The sequence below is a fragment of the Indicator indicator genome, chromosome 9 (genome assembly GCF_027791375.1).
Source record: "Indicator indicator isolate 239-I01 chromosome 9, UM_Iind_1.1, whole genome shotgun sequence".
Lineage (NCBI taxonomy): Eukaryota > Metazoa > Chordata > Aves > Piciformes > Indicatoridae > Indicator > Indicator indicator.
In genome coordinates this window covers 15,657,931-15,681,450 of record NC_072018.1, presented here as the reverse complement: position 1 = coordinate 15,681,450, position 23,520 = coordinate 15,657,931, and the positions used below count along the sequence as shown (strand labels likewise).

At 38.9% G+C, this 23,520-nt stretch overlaps 1 protein-coding gene across 1 annotated transcript in view; it reads left to right on the top strand.

Annotated features, from left to right (window-relative positions):
* Positions 1 to 23,520, top strand: part of CSMD1 (CUB and Sushi multiple domains 1) — a 948,047-nt gene that overhangs the window by 858,559 nt on the left and 65,968 nt on the right. The window contains exons 47-49 of the mRNA XM_054383599.1: positions 1,067 to 1,255; positions 5,070 to 5,216; positions 20,329 to 20,517. Of these exons, the coding sequence (XP_054239574.1) occupies positions 1,067 to 1,255; positions 5,070 to 5,216; positions 20,329 to 20,517 (525 nt within the window). The remainder of the gene's footprint in view (positions 1 to 1,066; positions 1,256 to 5,069; positions 5,217 to 20,328; positions 20,518 to 23,520) is intronic.

Genomic DNA, 23,520 nt, shown 5'->3' with positions numbered 1-23,520 from the left:
AAATTGAGTAATAAATAGTTTTTACTTTTTCACCTTTTCCCTCTTCTTATATCCATAAATAATCAGAATGGATATTAGATAAGTCTTTTATAATTTGTGGTATAAAATTATAAAACCACAGCTGAAGAGGAATCACCCTGAATTTCGTACTGAAGCCTCAACCTATAAGTCAGATCTAGAGAAGTCTTGGAGCAGTCAGAAAACAACTTTCTGTTTCTTCTAAACTTTAGGGCCATTAAGAAATTAGTAGGCCTCAGAAAATTGTTAAGTTTCAAACTCATATTATTCCCACTTAATGTATCACTATTTGAAATATTCTAAAGAATGTTTGTTTCCGATTTTGTGGGTTTTCCCTGCAACAATTTTTTTCCCCTGATCATTTCTTCTCTGTTATAATTTTCAGGAAATACAATTCTTTGAATCTACAGAAAACAAATTAGAAAACAAACAAAATAAAATAACCCCCCCCCAAAAAAAAAACAAAAAACCCCGACCAATCAACTAACCACTATTAAAATGCACATATATTATAAAAGTCTGGGCAAAATATATCAGATTTCAACAGCATTTATTATACATTTTTACAGCATTTTAATGTACTATACCTTTTGTCGTATGCAGAGATCATAAATGCCTATGAATACCAAATGAAGCTGTTTGCAAACTTGTATGAGTTCAAAGTTTAAATAACACAGCAAGTGGTTTCTGAGAAGACCTCACTTGGATGCTTTGGAGTATCCCATACCCAAAATAAACACTTTGTCTGCACAAACCTTGTATACTTCCATGTGATCTGTTGAGCCTAGAAGTTCCAATAAGTTGTCATGTTCATGTAACAGATTTCATTCTTAAAGTATTTCTGCTATGAGATATTTCTGGATGAATCCTGTTTCATAAATGCAAGATTTAAAAATTGTTCTTTATGTCTAGAATATGATTTTAACATGTTTTATTTGGAAAATGAACCTGAAGTATCCACACCTCTGAAAAATAGTATTTTTTGATGGAAAAGGAACACTTGATTTCATTACTCTTCTTCTTGTTGTTCTTTTTGTGTCCTTGTTAGCACAATGTCCAGCAAATGAAATCCGTACAGAATCATCAGGTGTGATCCTCAGCCCGGGTTATCCAGGCACCTATCCCAACTCTCAGACCTGTTCTTGGACTATAAAGGTTGAGCCAGGATATAACATCTCAATCTTTGTAGAGATGTTTCAGAGTGAAAAGCAGTTTGATGAGCTGGAAGTATTTGATGGTAAGAGAGATTTGAATATTATGTAACTATGAAAGAACAAATACCAGTATGAGTGGGGCTTGATTTCCAGTTGTTGCTCATAATGTATCAATACACCTGAGACAGAAACAATGGTCCAGTATTTCTATTACTTTTGGCTTTTTCTAATCAACAAATTTTTTTTATGGATGTATCCAGACAAAGAAGCTTTTGTATTTTCTTAGGTATTGTTAGAGGAGGAGCAATAGCAGATGCAACTCTATGAAAGTCATACAATTTCTGTTTTCTGGGAAATGCAGAAGACTGAGAGAAGAAGTTACCATGGTGGTTTGTAATGGATCATTCCTTCTGAAGAAATATTTCAGGATATATAGTTTAATAAAATCATTTGAGTTCATATACTGTCTACCTTCTCCATAGTATAACAGAACCAATGCTTCACATTGTTTGAATGTAACCCTTTTTGAGTATTTGACTATCTGGTTTGGGACATAGAATAAAAAATGACAAAAACTCAATTTCTAGAGTTGTACACATAGCAGCACCTCTCAAAGGGCCCCATTTAATGAACAGGCCATTCTTAGTTCCTACTGGATTCTGAGCTTATTATCACTTGTTCTGTTCTCCTTGATTGATGAGAATAACTAGTCTCTGATTGTTCTTTAATATATTTTTATTCATTTGGACACTGTTATTATATCTGCCCTCATTAAAAAAGAATATAAGATAACTGTGATAAAACTGATTGATATTCACTATGGGAGTTTCCTAGCATGAAAAATATTAAAAGGTCATATCTTTTCAGGTACATTGCTGTCATTTTCTTTAGTACTAGGCTTTTAATGTCTTTTTTTTTTTCATGTTTTGATAACATTCAGAAAAAAATACACACCACAATATTTTCATTTTTGTAAAAAATTCTGGGTTTTATATATGTGTTTTGTTTTTTCTTTATTATGTCTGTATAGGACTGTGTGAAGTTAGTGGAGAAAATAGTCTGAACAAAATCTATTAAGACTGTCTTTTCCTCCAATCTAGTTTGTATTTAGCATCAAGAAAATATGTAGTATGCCTGGAACTTTTCTCGTGGTCTTACTGTTTTGTTTCCTTTTGAGAAATTTTATTGAAACTGCTTAATGGTCTTCATGAATATTTTTGTTTTCTTTCTTATGCATTTAAATTTAATGAAACCAGATTATCAATAATAGATCTGAGAGAAAAATTATCATAGTTATTCCATTTTTACACATTGTCATTTCATGACAGGAAATCACACCCTTACAAATTTATCTCTAGTGCAGCTCCACTGAAGTAATTTTTTCTACCACCTACCAGCGAACTTAAATGAGAAAGATAATGGCATATTTACAACCTCTCAATACAGTGCCATGTAGAGATTCCTGATCTAGCTCTCCACAAGTTGATATTTAAATATGGCACATTGCAGTGCCTTGCAGAGATACTTGTTTGTGTCCCTGTGGCCACATTAGCACTGTGCTTTGCTCGGCTAATTAGTTCTACATCTCAGCATGATGAGTTTGTTTGGGGCAGAAGGCAATGCTGATGTGACTTTACAGTTTACAGTAAAGGATATAATTCAGACTAGCTTGTTCAGAGCTATCTTAGGCATTTCCCAGTATTGCTGCATTTTACAATAAATGTATGTCATATCCTTGAACCTCTGTGGTTCAAAATAGTATACCTTTATTTTAGTTTGTAGAATTGCACTGAGCTATCTACACAAGGAAAAGACACCTCACCAGACTTGACACAGAAGCTATGTAAAGATCAATGAGACAGCTTTTAGAGAAATAGTATTTGCTAAGGCATAACTCTCCAGTTAAATTATAAGGCAGTTTCAGACTTCAAACCAATATAGTAACTACACCTAACTTAATACATTGTAGGTTCTGGTACTTCAGCAGCTACGTGATGATCAGTACAGGCATCCAGTCAATGAAGTCACACTGGTCACCTGGGAGGAATAAACCCATTAGCCATTCCCACTTATCAGTCATACCCTTAGGAAATCCCATCTGCATTCTAAACCAGACAAACCATAAATGTAGCATGAATATAATTATTAAAGGCATTTGAACTTGAAAACACTGTATTCAAGCTACTTACACTGAATAGTGTTCATTTACTCCAGCAAATATATTTTGTTTCTTTTTTCTCTCTGAAATAAACTAACAAAATTCTGTCATTGGAAACAGACAGAAGTGTCAACTTTTACTTCAGATTTAGGAAAGCATCATGTGACAGGTCAGTGCACCAGAAGCTGAGTATTTATTTATTTATATAGATAAACTCTGAAGTAATAATAAAAAAAAAGGATAATAGCGGTTGGAAGGGCCCTCTGGAGATCATGGAGTCCAACCCCAGAGAAAGTTGCACAGAATGGCATCCAGGTGGGATTTGAAAGTCTTGCGGGAAGGAGACTCCACCGTGTCTATGGACAGTATGTACCAGGGCTCTACCACCCGCAAAGTAAAGAAGTTCCTCCTCACAGAACTTTCTAGTTTTTGCCTGTTGTCTCTTCTCATGTCACTGGGCATGTCACTCCATCCTCCTGACACTCACCCTTTAAGTATTTGCAAGCACTCATAATTTTTCTCAGCATTCCTCACATTTATCCTACACTACAGTCATCCAACTCTAAGTCCCTAATATGAAAAATAAATAAGCTGCAAAGCGTTTTTGAGGGTATGCTGGGCAACTTGTGCTTAGACATATGCTTACTGGCTCTTTTCTGTATACGTATTTATTATTTAGAATTTATTTAGTAATACTATTTTGGTTGTAGTGTTGTCATTATGGTGACTGAACTGCATTTCATAAAAACTGGGAGGTTGTCTTAATCTTTATGGTTTGCTGTGGCTTCTATAACCTCCCTTTTGTACCTGAAATCTCCCAAACAGAAAATGCACTACATTTTTTGGACTGAAGGGGCAGAAGGTTGTCAACAATTGTATTCAATATTTAGGTGTCAATTGATTTGGTTATGGTTTTGTGTTTTCATGCAACATAAGAGCTGATCAGGCAGCAGCTGCTCAGACTCAAAAAAACAAACAAACAAACAAAAAAAAAAAACAACAATCAAGCAGCCTCTTTCTTTGAAATAACTTCTGTGGTCAAAATAATGTTGGTGGAAAATGGCTTTCCTAAACCTGAAAAACATGGAGCAAAAGATGTAGTGAGTATATGAGAGGAAGGAGGAGTTCAGCTGGAGATAACATAGCCTTCATATCAAGGAAGAAGACACCATTTCATGGTTTAGAAAGCTTTCAGTTGGAGATTGATTTGATAAACACACTATCTTTTAACAGAATCGAGCATAACGAAGTACATATTGTAAATTCATAGCACAGTGAAACTGTAATGAACTTAAATGTAACTGAACATATTTTAGCTAATGTGTTCACTAAGAAATATGGTAGTCTTGGAAAAGAGCTTAAGTACATAGCAGATATAAAAGGACAAGCAGTAGAAATATAGCCTCATTCAAAGCAGTTGTGCCATATAGAAATGAATCTTAAAAAAAAATAAATCAACTATTTTTAAAGTGTTTATGGCAAAAATACTAATTGTTTTCTATCCCAGTTTGATTGTACCAAGATTTTTTATTGTGCCTCTAGGAAAAACCGAAAACTGGATGCATATTCAAACAGAGTTCTGATAATTGTTTCACTGGAAATGATGTGTGAAGTTATTTCCTATTCTTTCCTTTTCTTCCATTGTATATTCAGATTTACAGCCGAGTTAAAATATGGAAAGGATTACTTAAATGGGTAGCACTTAGAAACTTCAATAGTTTCTTTACTTATTTCTGAAGGTTCTTCTGGACAAAGCCCCTTACTGGTTGCTTTAAGTGGAAATCATACTGGACAACTGAACTTCACAAGCAAAATGAATCAGTTATATCTTCGTTGGTCAACTGATCATGCAACCAGCAAGAAAGGATTTAAGATCCGTTACTCAGGTAACTATTAATGATTTCCATTAAATTATGCTTTGTGATTACATATGCTATTTAGCATGAAATTTTGACTTGTAATATGTCTTTTTCTCTGAAGATAATTTATTATAACATATGTACTGAGGATGTGTAGTCATTCTGTTCCAAGTTCAAGGTAAGCACAGGGGTTGGACTCTCCTTTTTTCCCCGTTTGCCAAAGATTAGTACTTCTTCAATGAGTACTCCTCTCTGCAACCTGCTATCTTGTCTTACCAAACCTGGAGCAAAACCTCTGAAATGTAGTGGAAGAGATAGCCCTTGGATTTATACACAAGTACTTCAGTGTGAATTTTTGATCCTGAACTGATATTCAGTACTCCACCTGCAATTCAGTACACAATTATTAAGTTTACATTTCCTTGAGTTGCAGCTCACAATTCTTACGACCATGCTTTTCTTGTACAAGTAAATGGAAAACCGAGGGGGAAAAATCCCTTATTTCTTCAACAGGCTGCACGTGAATCTGGTGTTTTGGTGACATGAAAATATGTAAGTAGCCTATCTAAACAGTTTTATGAATTCTGTCCCTTATTAGGGAAAACATAAATTAGTTACCAGTATTGCAATACTGGATTATAGTCAATGTGTAGATATATTGACCCTTTCTCAATTTGCAGCCTATTTAAGATATTTTCACATATACATATGTAGATACATTGCTCCTAAAAGGTTTGATTTAGGGGTTATTTATGTGATGCAAATAGTGAGTGAGAGAGGTGATAATTACTGTTGTTAAGATTTGCTTTTTCTGTGTATGTACTTGATTAGCAGTGTAAAGGTTGTGTGTATTAATTTTGGTGGATAATAACTGTCAATATAAGTCAAGCAGAGAATACTAAGAATGTTTTAGAAGAACATTTTATCAAGCACAAAGTATCTCCCAATTAGTCATGCTAAATGCCGTTTTCACACAGCTTACTTCTTTCCTATACCATCCATGTGCTGTCTGTCTAACCTCTGGAGTGTTTGTCTTGTTACTAAAACAGAAGATCAGGGCTGAGTTCAGAGCATAATGCTGATCATTATTTTGGAGATTTTAAGTAAAACTATTAACCGGAAAAAAAAAAAAAACACAAAAAACTGTAAAAGCATTATCTCCAACTTGCGAGTGGCCTTTGGACAATTACTACAGAGAGAGTGAAACTCAGGGACAGGGAATGGGAAGTTGTTTTCAACCATAGTTGAGATTCATTAAGATTTTCATAGGAAAAAGACAATTGCAACTTCTAATAGATGGCTTGAGAGTGTGGAAGAGGGAGTAAAGAGAATCTGTCACATGATAACCATCAGACCTGTGGCAGTGAAGTGTGTGGGTCTTCTCTCATGAATTTAAAGTGAGCAAGTGCCATCAGGGTTACATTAATAAACTTTTTGCAGAGGATTTATTTTGCAAGTATCAAATTATTAAGGAGACTGGATTTTGAGGAATGAGAGATTATTTTACACTTTCATTTTTATGCAAAATGTGTTTTGCAGTAGAGAATAAGTGGTCTGCCCCATTGCTAGGCTCTAGTCATTAACTATTATCACACTAGCTGAAACTAATAATAAAATTGGGGGACCAGAGAGAGATATGTAACCCTTATGGCTATAGTTTAGGAACAAACAACTGAAGTTTGTTTTTTCTTTTTTCCTGCTTCACTAGCTGCTTCACTTCCTGCTTCACTGCTTCAGTGTCTGCATTTTTCTCTAAACTTCTGCACATTTTACATGAGATTCAATGGAAATAATCAGCATGAAAGAAGAGTAACTGTGAACTAGCTCTAGAGGAGAAATCCCTCTTTTCTTTGAAAGGGGTGTAAAATCACTAAAATGGATACCAAAAATATAAAAAATTGTTGTGTGCTGATGATTTTTTAATGATTTTTTTTTTAATGATTGCTTGTTGTTCTGTAGTGCTTGAACCTGGCTTCCTTGTACAGCTGGTTTCCAACAAATCTGTACAGCTTATTACAAATGGGAAGGATCTGTAGGTGCAGAAAGTGAAGCTTGCTGAGCCCAGCCCAAGTAACTCACTCTCTGTGAGATGAAAGTTCAAAACTGCTTTGAAAGACACCTGGTGAACATGCTCCGTGGCTTTGTTCTCCAGTAACTCTTCATTCCTACCCAAGCAAGCTAGCATAAAAGAGAAGAGGTGGATTTTTTTTTTTCAAGTAGGGGTGGTGTGTCGGTGTGAGCTGAAATTCCCCCCCCACCAACAATAACCAGGCTAGCTCAGTCTGGAAGCAAATGAAAAGCTGTATTTACAAGCAGATGAAATGCAATGAATATGTACAAATATACAAAATTCACAACATTCACAAATATATACAATCAACAGAAAAGCACAACCGATCTCCCTTTGCTTCCCCCCAAGGGGACCCTCCCAAAGGGGCCTCCCTCTCCCAGGAGCTTCCCCCCCAGACCCCCCTGGACAGAGAAGCACAGTTAGTTAAGCAGAAAGTCGTTAACTTAGCTGCCAAGGTCAGTACGTGTTATCTTCAGCCAGAAGAGAAGAAGAAACAGCAGCCAGACAGCCCAGCAACTGCCCCCACTGCCGAACGCAGAATGTGCCGAATGCCTACTTTGTTTTGGGTAATAGTTCTTAAACATTTCTATCTATCCAATGGAAGTGTTTAGAACAATCGTTATTTTGCTTTCTTACACCCAATAGTGACTTATTTACATTCTTTCACTTTCTCTGTTTTGAACTTTGCAAGGAAAAATTAAAAAGACAGTTTCAAACCACCACAGGTGGAAAGAATGAAGGTACACTACAGTACTTTGTACATCTGCTGGACAAATGGTGACTTGGGAAGCAGAGGCGTACTTAACTTACTACATTGAAACTTGATATTGCCTCTGTAACATTTACCAGCTTTGGTTTAGTCACTCAAGAGTAAATAAGGCAAGTGGTTACTTAGCTAATTTGTAATTGCCTACCAATAGAACTATAGATATACGTATTAAAAACAACATTCATAAATCTCTATTTGACCATATACTGAGTTTGTGTGGAAAGGTTTGAGTAGTAGGAGGGCAACAGTGGCTTCTGCAAGAAGCTTCCCCTTAGTCTGATAGAACCAATGCCAGCCAGCTACAAGATGGGCTAATTTAAGCTCATTAACGATGGTGGTAGCACCTCTGTGATAATATATTTAAGATGGCAGAAAAAGTTACTGTGCAAGAGCAATTGCAGCTGGAAAGACTGAGAATATGTAAAAAAAAAAAAAAACAAAAAAAAAAAATCCAACCCTGCAGATAGTTCAGAGTAGAAGGAGGAATAGTAGGAGCTCCAGGTGCCAGAGCACTGATACCCCTGTAGCCTGTAGTGAAGAACATAGTGAGACATGCTGTTCCCCTGCAGCCCATGGAGGTTAACAGTGGGGCAGATATCCACCTGCAGCCCATGGAGGTTAACAGTGGGGCAGATATCCACCTGCAGCCCATGGAAGAGTAGGTCTGAAGGTGCCTGTGACCCTGTGGGAAGCCCATGCTGGAGAAGGCTTCTGGCAGGACCTGTGGACCTATGAAGGGATAAGATCACACTGGAGCAGATTTACTGTCAGGACTTGTGACACTGTGATAGGCAGCCATGCTGAAGCTGTTTGTGAAGAGCTACAGCTCATGGGAAGGACTCACATTGGATAAGTTTGCTGAGGACTGTCTTGAATGGAAGAGTGTGGTGGTTTGGCCCTGGCCTGGAGGCCAGATGCCCACCAAAGCCGCTCTATCACTCCCCCTCTTAAATGGACAGGGGGAGAGGGGAGGACGAAAAAAAAAATTGACCAAAGCTAATAATAAGATAGAAGCGAATTTAATAACAATAATAGTCAAAAGCAATAGACCGCGCGGAAGCAAGAGAGAGATGTTAGTCTCTACTTCCCATCAGCAGGACGATGGTCGGTCTCGGGAAGTAGGGCTCTCTAAGCTTGATAGTTGCTTGGGAGGATAGACGCCATGGACCAATCCCCCCACTTCCTTCTTTTACTTCATTCTTATATCTGAGCTGACGTCATATGGCATGGAATACTTCTTTGGCCAGTCCAGGTATGCCAGCTCAGCCATGTCCCCTCCCAAGATCCTGCCCATCCCTCAATGTACTCTTGGGGCAGGGAAACATTGAAAAGACATAGCCTGGGTACTTATTCAACAGTAGCCAAAACATTGCTATGTTATCAACTGCTGCTGCAAAACACAGCACTGGAGAATTAACTCCAGCTTGGCCAAACCCAATACAATCTCCACCCCTTATTCCATACCATTTGCGTCACGCTCAGGTTCTACACAATTCAGTACCTTTCATCATCTCATTTGATTCTCATGCTTAAATCCTTTCTTACTCGTACTCGTGATTCAATCTACATACTTAAACCATCTCAATATTTCACACAAAGAGACCCATATAAAAATATAAAAAAAAAGTTCTTCTGCTCCTCCAGATGTTACTTAGGAGTGTTCAGGATAGGAGAAGCAGGATATTCCACTCTTGGACACCAACACCAGCTTGGTCTCAGCCATTGGGTCGCTCTTGTTCTTTGCAGGCCTTCATCAGTTTGAATCCTTCTCACTTTCTGACTTTCTGCAACATACAACTCACATTACTCACGTCTCAAATTACCTTTCCCCCAATGTCATATCTCCTTGAGGCACACACTGGGTTTCCCCATCCTTTCTCATTACCCACCAAGTACATCCAGGCCCCTGAGCAAAGACAATCCCACGAATGGGTTTGCCTTTCCCCATAGGAGGAGCAACCCACACTGCCTTTCCCAGCCACTTTCCCATGTGCACTACAGGGACTTTATCTCCCCCCACAGTGTGCAAGGGTTCTGTTTGGGCAGAGCCAGGACGGTTAACAGATCCTCGGGAATTAACCAGCCAAGTAGCTTCTGCTAAATTTGCCTCCCAGTGCCTCCATGCCCCATTACCCAATGCCTTCAACATAGTCTTTAACAGTCCGTTATATCTTTCAATCTTCCCAGAGGCTTGTGGGTGGTAGGGAATGTGATACACCCATTCAATGCCATGTTTTCTGGCCCAGGAACTGATGGCATTGTTCCTGAAATGAGTCCCATTGTCAGATTCGATTCGCTCAGGTGTACCATGTCGCCACAGGATTTGCCTTTCAAGGCCTAAGATGGTGTTCCGGGCAGTGGCATGGTTTACAGGATATGTTTCCAGCCAGCCTGTAGTTGCTTCTACCATGGTGAGGATGTAGCGCTTGCCCTGGCGTGTTCGTGGCAGTGGTCCGATATAGTCAATCTGCCAGGCCTCACCGTAGCGAAAGCCCAGCCACCGCCCTCTGTTCCAGGGAGACTTAGCTCTGGTGGCTCTCTTGATGGCAGCACAGGTTTCACAGTCATGTGTGACCTGCGTGATGGCTTCCATGGTCAAGTCCACCCCTCGGTCTCGAGCCCATCTGTACGTAGCATCTCTTCCTAGATGTCCCGATGTTTCATGGGCCCATCGAGCTACAAACAGTTCACCTTTACGTTCCCAGTCCAGATCCACTTGGGCTACATCGATTCTGGCAGCCTTGTCTACATGCTCATTGTTTTGATGTTCTTCATTAGCACGGCTCCTAGGTACATGAGCATCAACATGGCGTACCTTCAGAGTCATGTTCTCTATTCGAGTGGCAATATCCTGCCACAATGGAGCAGCCCAAATAGGCTTGCCCCTGCGTTGCCAGTTGGTCTTCTTCCACTGTTGTAACCATCCCCACAAGGCATTAGCCACCATCCAAGAATCTGTGTAAAGATAAAGTATTGGCCATTTCTCTCTCGGCAATCTCTAGAGCCAGTTGGATGGCTTTCACTTCTGCATACTGACTCGATTCACCTTCTCCTTCAGCAGCTTCAACAACTTGTCGTGTAGGACTCCATACAGCAGCCTTCCACTTTCGATGGTTTCCTACCACACGACAGGATCCATCAGTAAACAGAGCATAAGGCCTTTCATCTTCGGGTAACTCGTTGTATGGTGGTGCCTCCTGGGCACGAGCCACCTCCTCAGGTGATGCTCCGAAGTCTCTGCCTTCTGGCCAGTCCATAATCTCTTCCAGAATTCCTGGGTGGTTGGGTTTCCCTAGTCGAGCTCGCTGCGTAATCAGTGCTACCCACTTACTCCATGTAGCACTGTGCTGGTTTGGGGCCAGACAGATCGTCTCTTGCCCCGAAAGGGACAAAAAAAATGAGACTCACACAAACGGATTGGAGAGTGATGGAAAGTTTAAATGGAAAAGCAATTGGTGAAGCTACAGAGAACTACAAGCTACAAAGCATAGTGACAAAGAGTATCCCAAAGCGTACAGAACCCCTCACAGAATTCCCAAAGGCTTCCCAATCCTTCCCTTCTTCCCACCTGAGGGTAAACCCAAACCCCCCCAGGGCTCTTTCTTCTCCCTCCCGCTGCTAGGCAAGTCTCAGGCTGGCCAGGTCTGAGACTGCCCCCCCCTCCATTCTCCTCCTGTCATTAGGCCTAGACAGGCCTAAGAGGCCTTGAGGATACTCCCCCAGCATTACCCGATAAGAGAGGACATCTCCCAGGGGAGCAGAGAGGGAAGAAAGAGGAAGAGAATGACTCTGCAGATGGCCTTATAGGGTGCAGGATTTATGGGTAGAAATACGTCGTTTCCTGTGTCCACCCCTGTGGGTGGGCACCCAGGACACCAGAGGTGTATCTCATGCGGCAGTGGCAGGGGGCACCCAGCCTAAACTGCCACATGCCACCCCTTATTTCATACCCATAATTCCTGCACCCAAAACATATCATCAAATCAGAAACAACTTTCAGATGACATGTCTGGCAAAGTCCAAGTCTCCATCTGGGCGTCCTTCCAAAGAGTCTCTCCCTCGGGCTCAGGTCACAGTTCAGTCCAGCTCTTCTCCCTCATCCTATGGAACCTCCCAGCGACGCAGAGTTCATTCTTCTGCAGGGAGAACTCTTCATGGATCCGATGGAGCATCCTGGCCACCTGGAAACAACCTCATAACTTCTCAATCAAGCATTTCTCCATCCACTCAAGCGGCATGTTTCCACCCCTCGGGGCAATCGAGTCTGAGCAATCAGGCTCACCGACTCGCCTCCTTCCACCCCTTGCAGGCAACAGCACGCTGAGACTTTCCAAAGCTGCACGGACCTTTCCCAAGCCCAGTGCTGACCGCTTCCAGCCGCGGCCCGAGGCTAATACGGATGCACACCGTGCACAGACACACCGCTCCCCCTGAGCGTACGCATGCCGAGGCGTGGAGGCATCCGGCTACACAGCCCTCCCCCGGAGTGGGAGTGGCTGCACTGCAACCCACCGAGAAGAGAGGCGGAGTCAGGTGCTAGGCGCCATTTTCGGAGCGCGTCCGAAAATCAGGGGAGAGATAACAGCGAGAGCCGCCGTCACCTCTGCAGCCGCGGTACAGATCAAAACCGCCGCCACCCCTCGGGCCACACGAGCGGCTTTTCCAGCCAAAGCTACGCTCGCTCCCTGGGTCCTCGGAAGCAGCTTTTGAACTGGAGCCACCGCTCGCCTTCTTGAGTTGCGGGAGCCACCGCTCACCGCCCCGCTGCGGCTAGCCCCCACCGCCGCGTGACAAGCCGACCCTGGTCTGTTTCCGACTGTCCCTCCCCCTTCCTCGGCTCCGCGCCGCTCTGCTCGCCGCTGGCGCCGCGGGGAACAAAAGGGAAAAGGACAGGCACCGCATTCTTAAGCTTTTTCCCCAGTGCCTGCAGCTATAGAATCGCCGCTGCCGCTTCGGAACAGCAGGAGGGATTCCACGCCACGGCTACGCACCAGGGTGTCCCGTCGGAACCCATAAAACGCCCACACGGTCGCCCCAGCACAAAACCTTGAGCCCAGCCACCAAAAACCAACAACGCCCAGATACCATTTTAACTTTTCCACCCCTGCTCTTCTCCAATCCAATTTGCAGAGTTCAGCACAGGAACCATCCTCTGCTACCAAAAAATCTGTGCTGGTTTGGGGCCAGACAGATCGTCTCTTGCCCCGAAAGGGACAAAAAAAAAAAAATGAGACTCACACAAACGGATTGGAGAGTGATGGAAAGTTTAAATGGAAAAGCAATTGGTGAAGCTACAGAGAACTACAAGCTACAAAGCATAGTGACAAAGAGTATCCCAAAGCGTACAGAACCCCTCACAGAATTCCCAAAGGCTTCCCAATCCTTCCCTTCTTCCCACCTGAGGGTAAACCCAACCCCCCCCAGGGCTCTTTCTTCTCCCTCCCGCTGCTAGGCAAGTCTCAGGCTGGCCAGGTCTGAGACTGCCCCCCCCTCCATTCTCCTCCTGGCATTAGGCCTAGACAGGCCTAAGAGGCTTTGAGGATACTCCCCCAGCATTACCCGATAAGAGAGGACATCTCCCAGGGGAGCAGAGAGTGAAGAAAGAGGAAGAGAATGACTCTGCAGATGGCCTTATAGGGTGCAGGATTTATGGGTAGAAATACGCCGTTTCCTGTGTCCACCCCTGTGGGTGGGCACCCAGGACACCAGAGGTGTATCTCATGCGGCAGTGGCAGGGGGCACCCAGCCTAAACTGCCACAAAGCGATGCAGTACTGGCAAAGAGGAAGATCATGAGGAGTCCTGCCCCTGAGGAGGAAGGAGTAGCAGAAATGACAAGCGATAAACTGACCAAAATATCATTTTCTATCCCCTTGTGCTGCTGGGGGTAGGAGACAGAGAAAACGGGGAGCGAAGTTGAGCCTGAGAAAAGGAAAGGGCTCGGGGTAGCTGCTATAGGATTTAGTTCTGTTTCTCGTTACCTTACTCTGATTTAATTGGCAAACAAATCCATTTTTCTGAGGTCAAGCATGTTTTGCCTGTGACAGTGATTGCTGAGTGATCTCGCTATGCTTATCTTGACCCACGAGCCTTTCATTATGTATTTTCTGTCCCCTATCCACTTGATGAAAGGATTGATACAGTGGCTTTGGTGGGCAACTGCCGTCGAGCCAGAGTCAATCCATTGCACCTTTATTCTGCTCTTGTAGCCTCATCTGTTAATAGATAAAACTTAATTCCTTACCATTCAGTTAGTCTTGTTATTAAATATGTGTGAAACAACCACTCCTATTTCCTCTTTCAATTTAAGAGAAAAAGTTATTGATTGGTTTGATCTTTACATTTTCCATGAATGAGTTAGAAGTAACTAGAAGTTCATCTAACTCTTTCTATATTTATTTTGTTTCCTGTGATTCCCAAACTTTTAGGTGGTGGTTTGGTGTAGTAAATACAGCAGGAAAGTAGAGGTTGATAAAGTACTTTTAATCAAGTGAAATGTGAACAGGATCATTTGTAAATGTTGAACCATCAGTAAGAGCATCTGTGCTATAAATAACAGTTCATTTAGTTAGATATTTAAGTATTGAGGAGGTGGGCATTCATAATTACATCAGTAAAGATGGAATAAACCCTTGCAAATTTACCTTGCTGTATTCATATTTTTCCCTTGTTAGATTTAAAGATAAACCTCAAAAGAAAAATAATAACAAACCAACCTTTTTGTTGTTGTTGTTACTTGGTTGTGTATTTTTCCCCTTTGTTATTCTGTACATTCTGAAGTGAAAAATAACATATGTAATTGATGGCTTCAAGGAAATGTTTTAGTTATCAGAATGTTTACTTTTCTCATGTGACCTTTCCTAGTTACTTAAGCCAGTATTTGATTTCTAATCTATAAAGTAAGAATATCTAAAGTGAGAATGATAGGAACTCTTTGCCCCACTGCATATTTAAAGAATAGCAGCACAAAGAACATAAGATCCCCAGGTAATATGACATTGAAGACAAGCAAGTATCCAACAGGGAAAGTTAGAAGGAGGCATTGGAATATGCCATGATGGTTTTTTTCTGTCAACAAAAAAATCTATTATATAAGCTAAACAAGGACAACATGGAATTTGAAGGAAGGTATATATGTTTCAAACAGGATTGTTTCAGTGAACAGTTATAAGTATCTCCTTCCTATAAGTGTTTTGAATATTGGTCAGAGATACTGCTGGGAAATTAAGTCCTTTGCTAAGATAAATTCCTAGAGAAAATGTAATTCACTGTAAGATTGACAAAATCATCTGGGAGTTTTGGACATCCAGTTTCAGAGAATTTTAATTTGTAAGGGGGAGTTATCTAATTGAAGTTCCTTCAGACAGAATGCCTCAAACAGCAACAAAATAAAAATATCACATCATGAATGTTTAAATGTTCCAGCTCGTAAGAGAATATATTTTGTGAAAGGAAGAGTATGGTCATGCAGATGCAAAATCGGTTTTTTGTCTGTGCTTCTGTCCACACATCAGTTGAGTAGTGATATGTGATTTAGCTAGGCAGCTTTTACCTGTCTGGTTTTCAGTTACAAATGACAAATGGATGTTGTGATTGTTCAGTATGTTGCCTTGAAAAAAAAAAAAAAAAACAGTGGTGTTTAGGATGCCTTGAAAGAATATGTCTTCTGTATTATTTGGAAAAATAAATTACATCTGTAAATGTGGAGCTACTTCAGGTTGCTGGAATGACTTCAGAGAAGTTTTTCACATTTTGTGGTAAAACACTGTCATTCCTGGATAAGAGCACTCCTTTGTCATTGCACTGATGTCAGCTAAACTTTATGAAGTTCTGGGACAGATTCTTTCTCAGAAACTGTCAGGGAGAAAACTATTTTTTTATCCTTGATACACTGCTTAAGATTTCCTGCTTAAGTCTAGAATTTTCACACAGCTGACAATGGCTGTAGTTTTCAGTCTGACATTCTTCAAGCATTTGCTTACACTCCAGAACTTCAGACATTTTTAATTTCTTACTTTGTGTGTAGTCCTTCAGTTATATAGCAGTTTTTGATCCTGGAAGATGACATATTTTATTCAGCCAGCAGTCTGAAGGGAGCTCTGTTCAATGAATGCTTTAAAAATTGCTAAACTGTAGATTAAGAAGTGAATTGTGTGGAGTCTTATCAATATTCCTTTACTGTCTCAATAGATGTTAAAGTCTTCAAGAAGATTTTTCAGAATTGTAAAATCAAAATCCATTTTCAGAATTCCAATTTGCTTCAGATGTACTTCTTTGCATGTTGTGTATAGCTTACACATACTTATTTGAGTATCAGCCTTTTCTATTCATATTTCACTGCCTTTGCAGTGTAAATACCATGACTTTTGGTAGAGTTTTTATGGGGATGAGGATTATAGGCACTGCTTGCCTCTGTCATTGCTGCTGTCTTCCCACATGCTGACTGACTACTGACATTAGTTTGAAATATTATTAATAAACATTTCCATAAGAGTAGATGGATCTGGTCTATATTAAATAACTGTTTTCAGTACAATTTATCCAAACATATGATTCATATTACAAAAAGGCACAGAGACACTGTTAACAGTCATGGAATTTTGAAGTTTGGCACAGCCCCTTTCTGGTATGTGGGATCTTTTCTGCCCTGTGTTGAACTATTCAATGTGCTTCAAGAAAATCATGTAGTCACATTACTCTGTTTACCCCATACCTAGTTTGTCCCAGACCTCACACTGTTCAAAATACCTCTGCTAAGCCAGTCTATCTGTGCTTCTCAACCTTTCCATCTTGTCTCTGTCTTTGTCCAACTCTCCCTACAAATCACAGAGTACTTCAATAGTTCTTTGGTAGAAAATATAGAATCATACAATGCACTGGGTTGGAAGGGACCTTTAAAGGTCATTTAGTCCAACCCTTCTGCAATAAATGTGTAGATAAAGAACTATAAGATAGTCCAGCTCTTGGCAAATTTTCTCTCCCTTCTAGCTTCTCATCTGAGTTTTCCTTGCTTCCTGTTTTCAGTGCCTCTCCCAATTAATTACCGTCCTTCTCCCTTGCTTCAGTCCATAACCTTCTCCTTCTCTGTCTCCCGCTAGTTAATTTCCATTTATTTTATGTATTTTTATTCCAGTTTATTTCCCTAAATCCCTGAATGCTTTCCTTGCAACACATACACTAAACGCGATCTCAGTCTCTGACAGCTCTTTTGGATGCCACTTCTAATAACTAACCAGATCCTTTTTCTCATATCCTTCACTGGCTCTTAGCCTCCCATCTCTCCCTTCCTGTTTCTTGTCTCAATGCATAATCTCTTATGAATGTTCTTCTTCTGGGCTCTTAAACCAAATACCTTTGTGGGTATCCAGTACCTTAATATTCTTTCTCTTTTCTCCAGGTATAGCCTTCCTACCTAGTCAAATGCAGTTCATAGCTTTACTTTCTTACTTGAACCTCTGCCTTTTACTTTCCAAATGTTAAATGATCACAAAGCTTTACCAAAACATCTTGATTCCCAGATCTCATATTCCCTTTTTTCTCCAGCCCCATGCAGCTGCTGCTACTCAGTTGTTGAGACACTTGGAGAAAAAATAAGCAATAATAACAATAGGTTAAAGTGATGGCTGAGAGCAGCAGTAGTCATCAAGGTAGCTGGGAAAAGAGGATATGTATTTTTACAGAAGATTTGCAACAGTAGCAATTAGGTATTAAATATATTTACCTGTTGAGGTAAATTCTGCTGTTTTGTGTTGCCCTTGTTTTCTTGTATCAACTTCTTTTTCTTAGTTTGAAAATTTTTTTGCTTGATTTTTTTTCTGAACACCACTTATTTCACTGGAGAGCTTAAACCATGCCTTTGGGCTCTGAGCATTGTTAATGTTACAACATAAGGAACAGTTATGACTGACAGTTCTCCCCCGTGGCTTCCCATGAAATTTTGAGTATTTTGACGTGATTCTGTCTAATTCAGCAGCCTGAATATCCCATATTTCATGCCATTTTAAAGCTCATTTCTTTGGATGTTCATATATACTATATATTGTTGAAATTATCCACAGCTGAAACAAATGACAATAAGTTCCGTGGTAATCAGAGCACGAAATACAACCTGCTATATTCAAAATCTTTTTACAGGTAAAACCCCTACACTTTATATGTGTCACGAGGAATTTATTGTTAGTATAACTATAACGTTAGCAGTTTAATACAAAAATTAGTAGTCAAGATTAAATGGTTATTGGAAAACAAGATAATCCGGTCATCAGCACCTGGAGTCCTTCAACAGAGATATTGATGATTTCCCTGCATGATCTCCTTAGAATCAGTTTTGTTTGCTAACACATTTTCACACTCTGCTGTTTGTCAAGTTTGTTACACATGATTCTACTATGTATAATCCATTTATTTAAGTCTGGTCCCAGTTATAATTTGACCCCTGACGAGTTGTGTGTAGCTTTGGACAGTGAATATGTAGTCATCCTCATAACATGCCATGCCTGTACTCCTCTTCAAAGTGTCCTATGTCCCCTACTCTCAGGGCCTCTGCTGTTATATCAAGTCTATATTTGTCTACATGTCACCATACTAGAGTTCTAAGTAACTTATTCTGCACACAATACTTGTTACAAATATCTATAAAGAATAGAATTGTACCATTAACAAAATCCACCTGAAAGGAACTAAAAAAAATCTGCTGCACTAAAAAATCAGCTAAGCAAAGTGAAAACAAATCTGCACACAGATCAAAAAAGTTTAAGAGAACACAAACCTGACAAACTTGGTCTTGACAACTCACAAACTCAGTACAGTCTATGACCTGTTAGCACTGAAGGCAATATGGTATTACTGGATTACAGATTTACACATCATATGGCAAATATTTTCTATTTAGAATTACAGTACTTAAGAGATCAATTTGGAGTTTTGTCCTAATGGCATATAATGTTTGTGTTTACCTGCTAGTCTTAAGGTTTCCTAGGATATTTAAAATTAAATAGTGCTTAAGAGGTTGCTGAGAATGACTTCTGTGTCTTAACAATTGTCTTTTGATCTGAAGCAACTTGTGTAATAATGAAAAATCTTTTTTCTTTCCATCAATAGGTTGAAAAGAATATTAAAACCACATTTTTTTTACTTCTCTAAATATTAAATTCCCTTTTAAGTTAAAGACCATTTTTGTTGTTTATCTCATGTAATTAGTTCATATGTAACTGAATGTCACTGTACTTATAAGGGATACAGTACATGACCTAAATATAGACCATCCTAGTTTACTGATTTTTGTCCTGTTTTTTTGTTTTCTTTTTTTAAAATTTATTTTGGTTTTTTTTTTTGTTTTGTTTTTTTTCCCATTTTGATTGATTTTTTTTTTCAAATAACCACCCAAATTGAACGAATGTATAAAAATTGTATTGCAAGCAGAAATAATATTACTTAATTGAGAACTATGATTCTTCTATAGAATCTCAGCAGATGCAATAATTTTCAGCATCTTTAATGTACGACCTAGTTTTACTGCTTTTGTTGGGTGACATTTCTTAGAAATATTGATGTTGATACTGGATCCAAATGTAGATATTTGAAGGACATATCTCAATTATGAGTCTAATCATAAATTATGATCTCTTTATAGTCAGTGAATAGAAACACCCATTTTGGGTGGTAACTGATACCATAGATACACCTGAGGTGACAAAAGATGCATGCAAAGAAGAAAAAATAAAATGTAAGAGCTAGATATTGGAAGGTGAAGGAAGGAAATCAGAAATATGTGTAAGAAACAGACAATGTGAAGAATAATTATATGTGTAAACCAAATATGTAATTATGCACTGTTGAAATATAAACCAGTCTTCTAATGGATCTATAGAAAATGATATGAACAACACAGTATTCCTAAGACTTATTTCAATATGATGTAGAGAGTATTATAGCTCTTACCTGTAAAAAGTGTCCATAGACTTATTTCAGTGGTGGATATTGAACCATGTTTATTTTCTGCAAATCACGTCTAAGTGCATTGGATTTTTTTAAATGCAACTACTCATAATTAGTTTTTTTGTATTGTGTATCTCAAAGAGCTTTTTGGTTATAAACTCAAAGAGTTTTTTGGTTACAAAACATTTATGAACTTCATGACATTTCTGCATAAGAAGCATGAATCTTCACTGAGGATTTCAAAAGTACTATCAGGGATTCTGAACTAATTCCAGTGGTGTTCATGGTTTGCGTATACTATAAATAACATGAACTGTGTGAATTGTGTTTATGTGTTTCTAATAACGTCCTTTTTATTTTTAGCTCCCTATTGCAGCCTAAACACTGTCTTGAGGAATGGTGGCATTGTAAATAAAACAGGCGGTCCTGCTGGAAGTAAAGTTCGCTATTACTGCAAAGCTGGGTACAGAATGATCGGTCGCAACAACGCGACATGCAGGCGCCACCAAAATGGCATGTATCAGTGGGATTCTCCTGTGCCCATCTGCCAAGGTAAGGTAATGTTTTCTTGTTGAGTATGTTTCTGTAATTTCATTGCAAAGACTATTTTACAAAACCAAGATAGACTATTCTCAATACTGCTGTATTGGCATCTTCTGTTTATTCAAATACATATAGACTTGTGTATGTAGTATGCGCAAAGCTGAAAATTGTCATCGAGCACCTCAGCCTTCTCTTTATCCATCATGACCAGGTCTCCATTCTCCTTCTGGGGAATGCAGTTATTTTCAAGACATAATTTGTAACTTTTTTTTACGTCTATCGAGTTAGACTTTACTTCAGTTTGCCAGTCAGGTTTTAGTTCAGTTTGCCAGTCAGGTTTTAGTTCAGTTTGCTCCATACATGTATTAAGAGTAATTGTTATTTGTCAAATGTTTATAATGTTCCAAGGTCAACTGAGATTTGGCATGAGGCTTACACTTCTGTTGAGAGTGTGTTATTTGCAAGAAAATTAAAAAGCTGCAAAGATTTGGCTACGGTTGAAGAAAGTGAAGTAGTAGAGTACACATCTTTCTATATAAGTGATTCGTTCGCTAAATATTTATTCAGGATGAGCGTTTTCATGCCTGGATGAGCTATTTGCATAGACCTCTTCAGTACTCCAGGCTGTTTTCTATTCCTGTATACCATAATACAACATATGATGCTGTTGTACCTTCCTGAAGGTCACCAAAACATGGGAGAATCTGTGTGTGAGCTGAGTGTAAGGCAGGATTAGGGACACATGCTTCATTTGGATTTACGTAAAATGTATTTTAGGTGCAGTGTCTGATGCTATCATAAAAATTGAAAGATCAGAAATATTTTGCAGTGAAGAACCTGGAAGACTATTTCTACTGCTTTTTCTAACCATCAGGAAAGTGGAGGATATAATTCTGTTCAAGATTAAGGCTAATCTTAAACAGAATAGAATAACTCACAGAAAGAGGGAGGGAAAATGTACAGATGTGTGCATGACTTTACATGAGGTCCCAGGACTTGATCAGGAATAACCAAAGAGTCCCAGAAAGTAATCAGTTCAGAAAAAAATTCAGCATACTCAAGAAAAATCATAAAATAATTCAGATAGTGTTTCTATCTTTGTTATTTTACTACTGTGTGAAAGAAATAACAGTGAAATTTCAGCAATGCAGCACATTAGCAAGAACTTTTTTCTTTAATTTAATATTTTAAATAATCCATATTTACTATTTCAGCAATATATGTGTCTCCAGGTATGTAGACTGAGTTTTACTAGAAATTTCTTATTAATATAGGGTTCCTCAAATTTAATATATAACTTTTATAGCTCAGAAACAATTATTCCAACTTGTTTCTCCAAATGAACCTTGTATTTTTTCAATAAACTTTGAAATGGAAAGCATGTTTCTGAATTTAAGTATCTGTTATCAAAATACATGCATTCTCTTTGAAAATTAATTACAATTACACACTCGGTCCAGCTAATTATAGAATGTTTCCAAATAAAAATGCCTTTTAATAAGTCTGAAAATTCTGTAAAACTAGTCCTGGAGGGTAAAATTTATGACTAACATCTTGACTGTGCCAGAATTAGTGTTTGAAATCAAGTTGTATTATTAAAAAGAAAAAAAGTTATTGTTTGCATATTTAGTATAATAATATCCATTTAAAAATTGAAAACGTCTCAAATGGGTTAATCTGGTAGGGTCAGAAGATCTTTTTCAGTTTCAATCTCATCAAGTGCAGATGTGTATAATTATGCTTTGAACAAAGTATAGAGAACTTCACTCCTGTCAAGAAGATTAGAGCTTGCTGCTATTCTTTTATTTCATCTGTGAAGGAAAGAAGAGAAATCTGCATCATGCCTTGTTCAAAATACTTATAATCAGAAAAAGTAACAATAACAGTAGAAAGCTCCTAAGAGGAAGTAATATAGACTATAATAGTAATATTCCTGGCAGACATGTATGTTGTCTGCTCTTAACTCATGTCACTGCTTAGCTCAGGTACAGATCCCCATGCTGAGAAAAAGGGCTGAGGGTCAGATTTGGAACGATGATAAGAGAAAATAATCTAAAAGCTTGGCAAGAAGATAATAACAACAACAAACAACAATAATAATAATAATACACAGAGTTAAAATTGGTTCTACCTGTAGGTAAAGGATTAGAAAGGATATTAGGGGAGTAGATAGAGCACTGAACCAGATGCAGCTCTGCTGCCCGGTTTGTATACACTGCAGACACGTAAAGCTTGTTGCAGTCACCTTATGAGGAATGACTCATAATACAAAGATTTGCTCCCAAAAGCAGCAGAATTTGATTTTATACTTCCTTTCTCCACTTTCTTTCATATCATTAAGACCAATAAGCATGGTTCTTCAGAACCCCTTCCCCGATCACCTCACTCTCCCTTCTCTGTCCCCCTAGTTGCCAGATGCCGCTTTCCCACTGAGGGAGAAATACTCAATTTCGCTAAGACTAACACAGCACTGGTTAGAGAGCAAAAACTGCCAAGAAGTTGTATTACAGAAGCAGCAGCTTATTTTTGAACATCACTACAGTTCTACTCCTATTAGCAGTTTGACAGCTTCCAGATGGAAGCAAACAACTGAAATGAGCTAAGCATTCATCACTTCATAATGCTTACCTCTCTTCATTTTAAAATATGCAAAGTACTGTGTTGTATTTAATTTAAATGCATCAGATGTGACAATTTGAGATTACTGAAAACAAATTTGAGAGTTGTTTTTATGGTACCATGACAATGTGTTGTGAAATTAATCATTTACATTGAATTGCCTAAATGATGATCAGAATTAGATTAAAACAAACAACCCGACCCCAAAACAAACTTCTTTTCAGACAAAGACTGTTATTTATTATTTTGAAAATAGTGGCTTTATTGAAATATTAAAACTTTGCATTGTCAAACATTGCTAAGCTCATTAATTGCTTCTTGCAATTGACTATATATATGGAAAAGACATTTTAATTTGAAAAGCTCCACTTTTTATTGGTAAATATTTAGAAA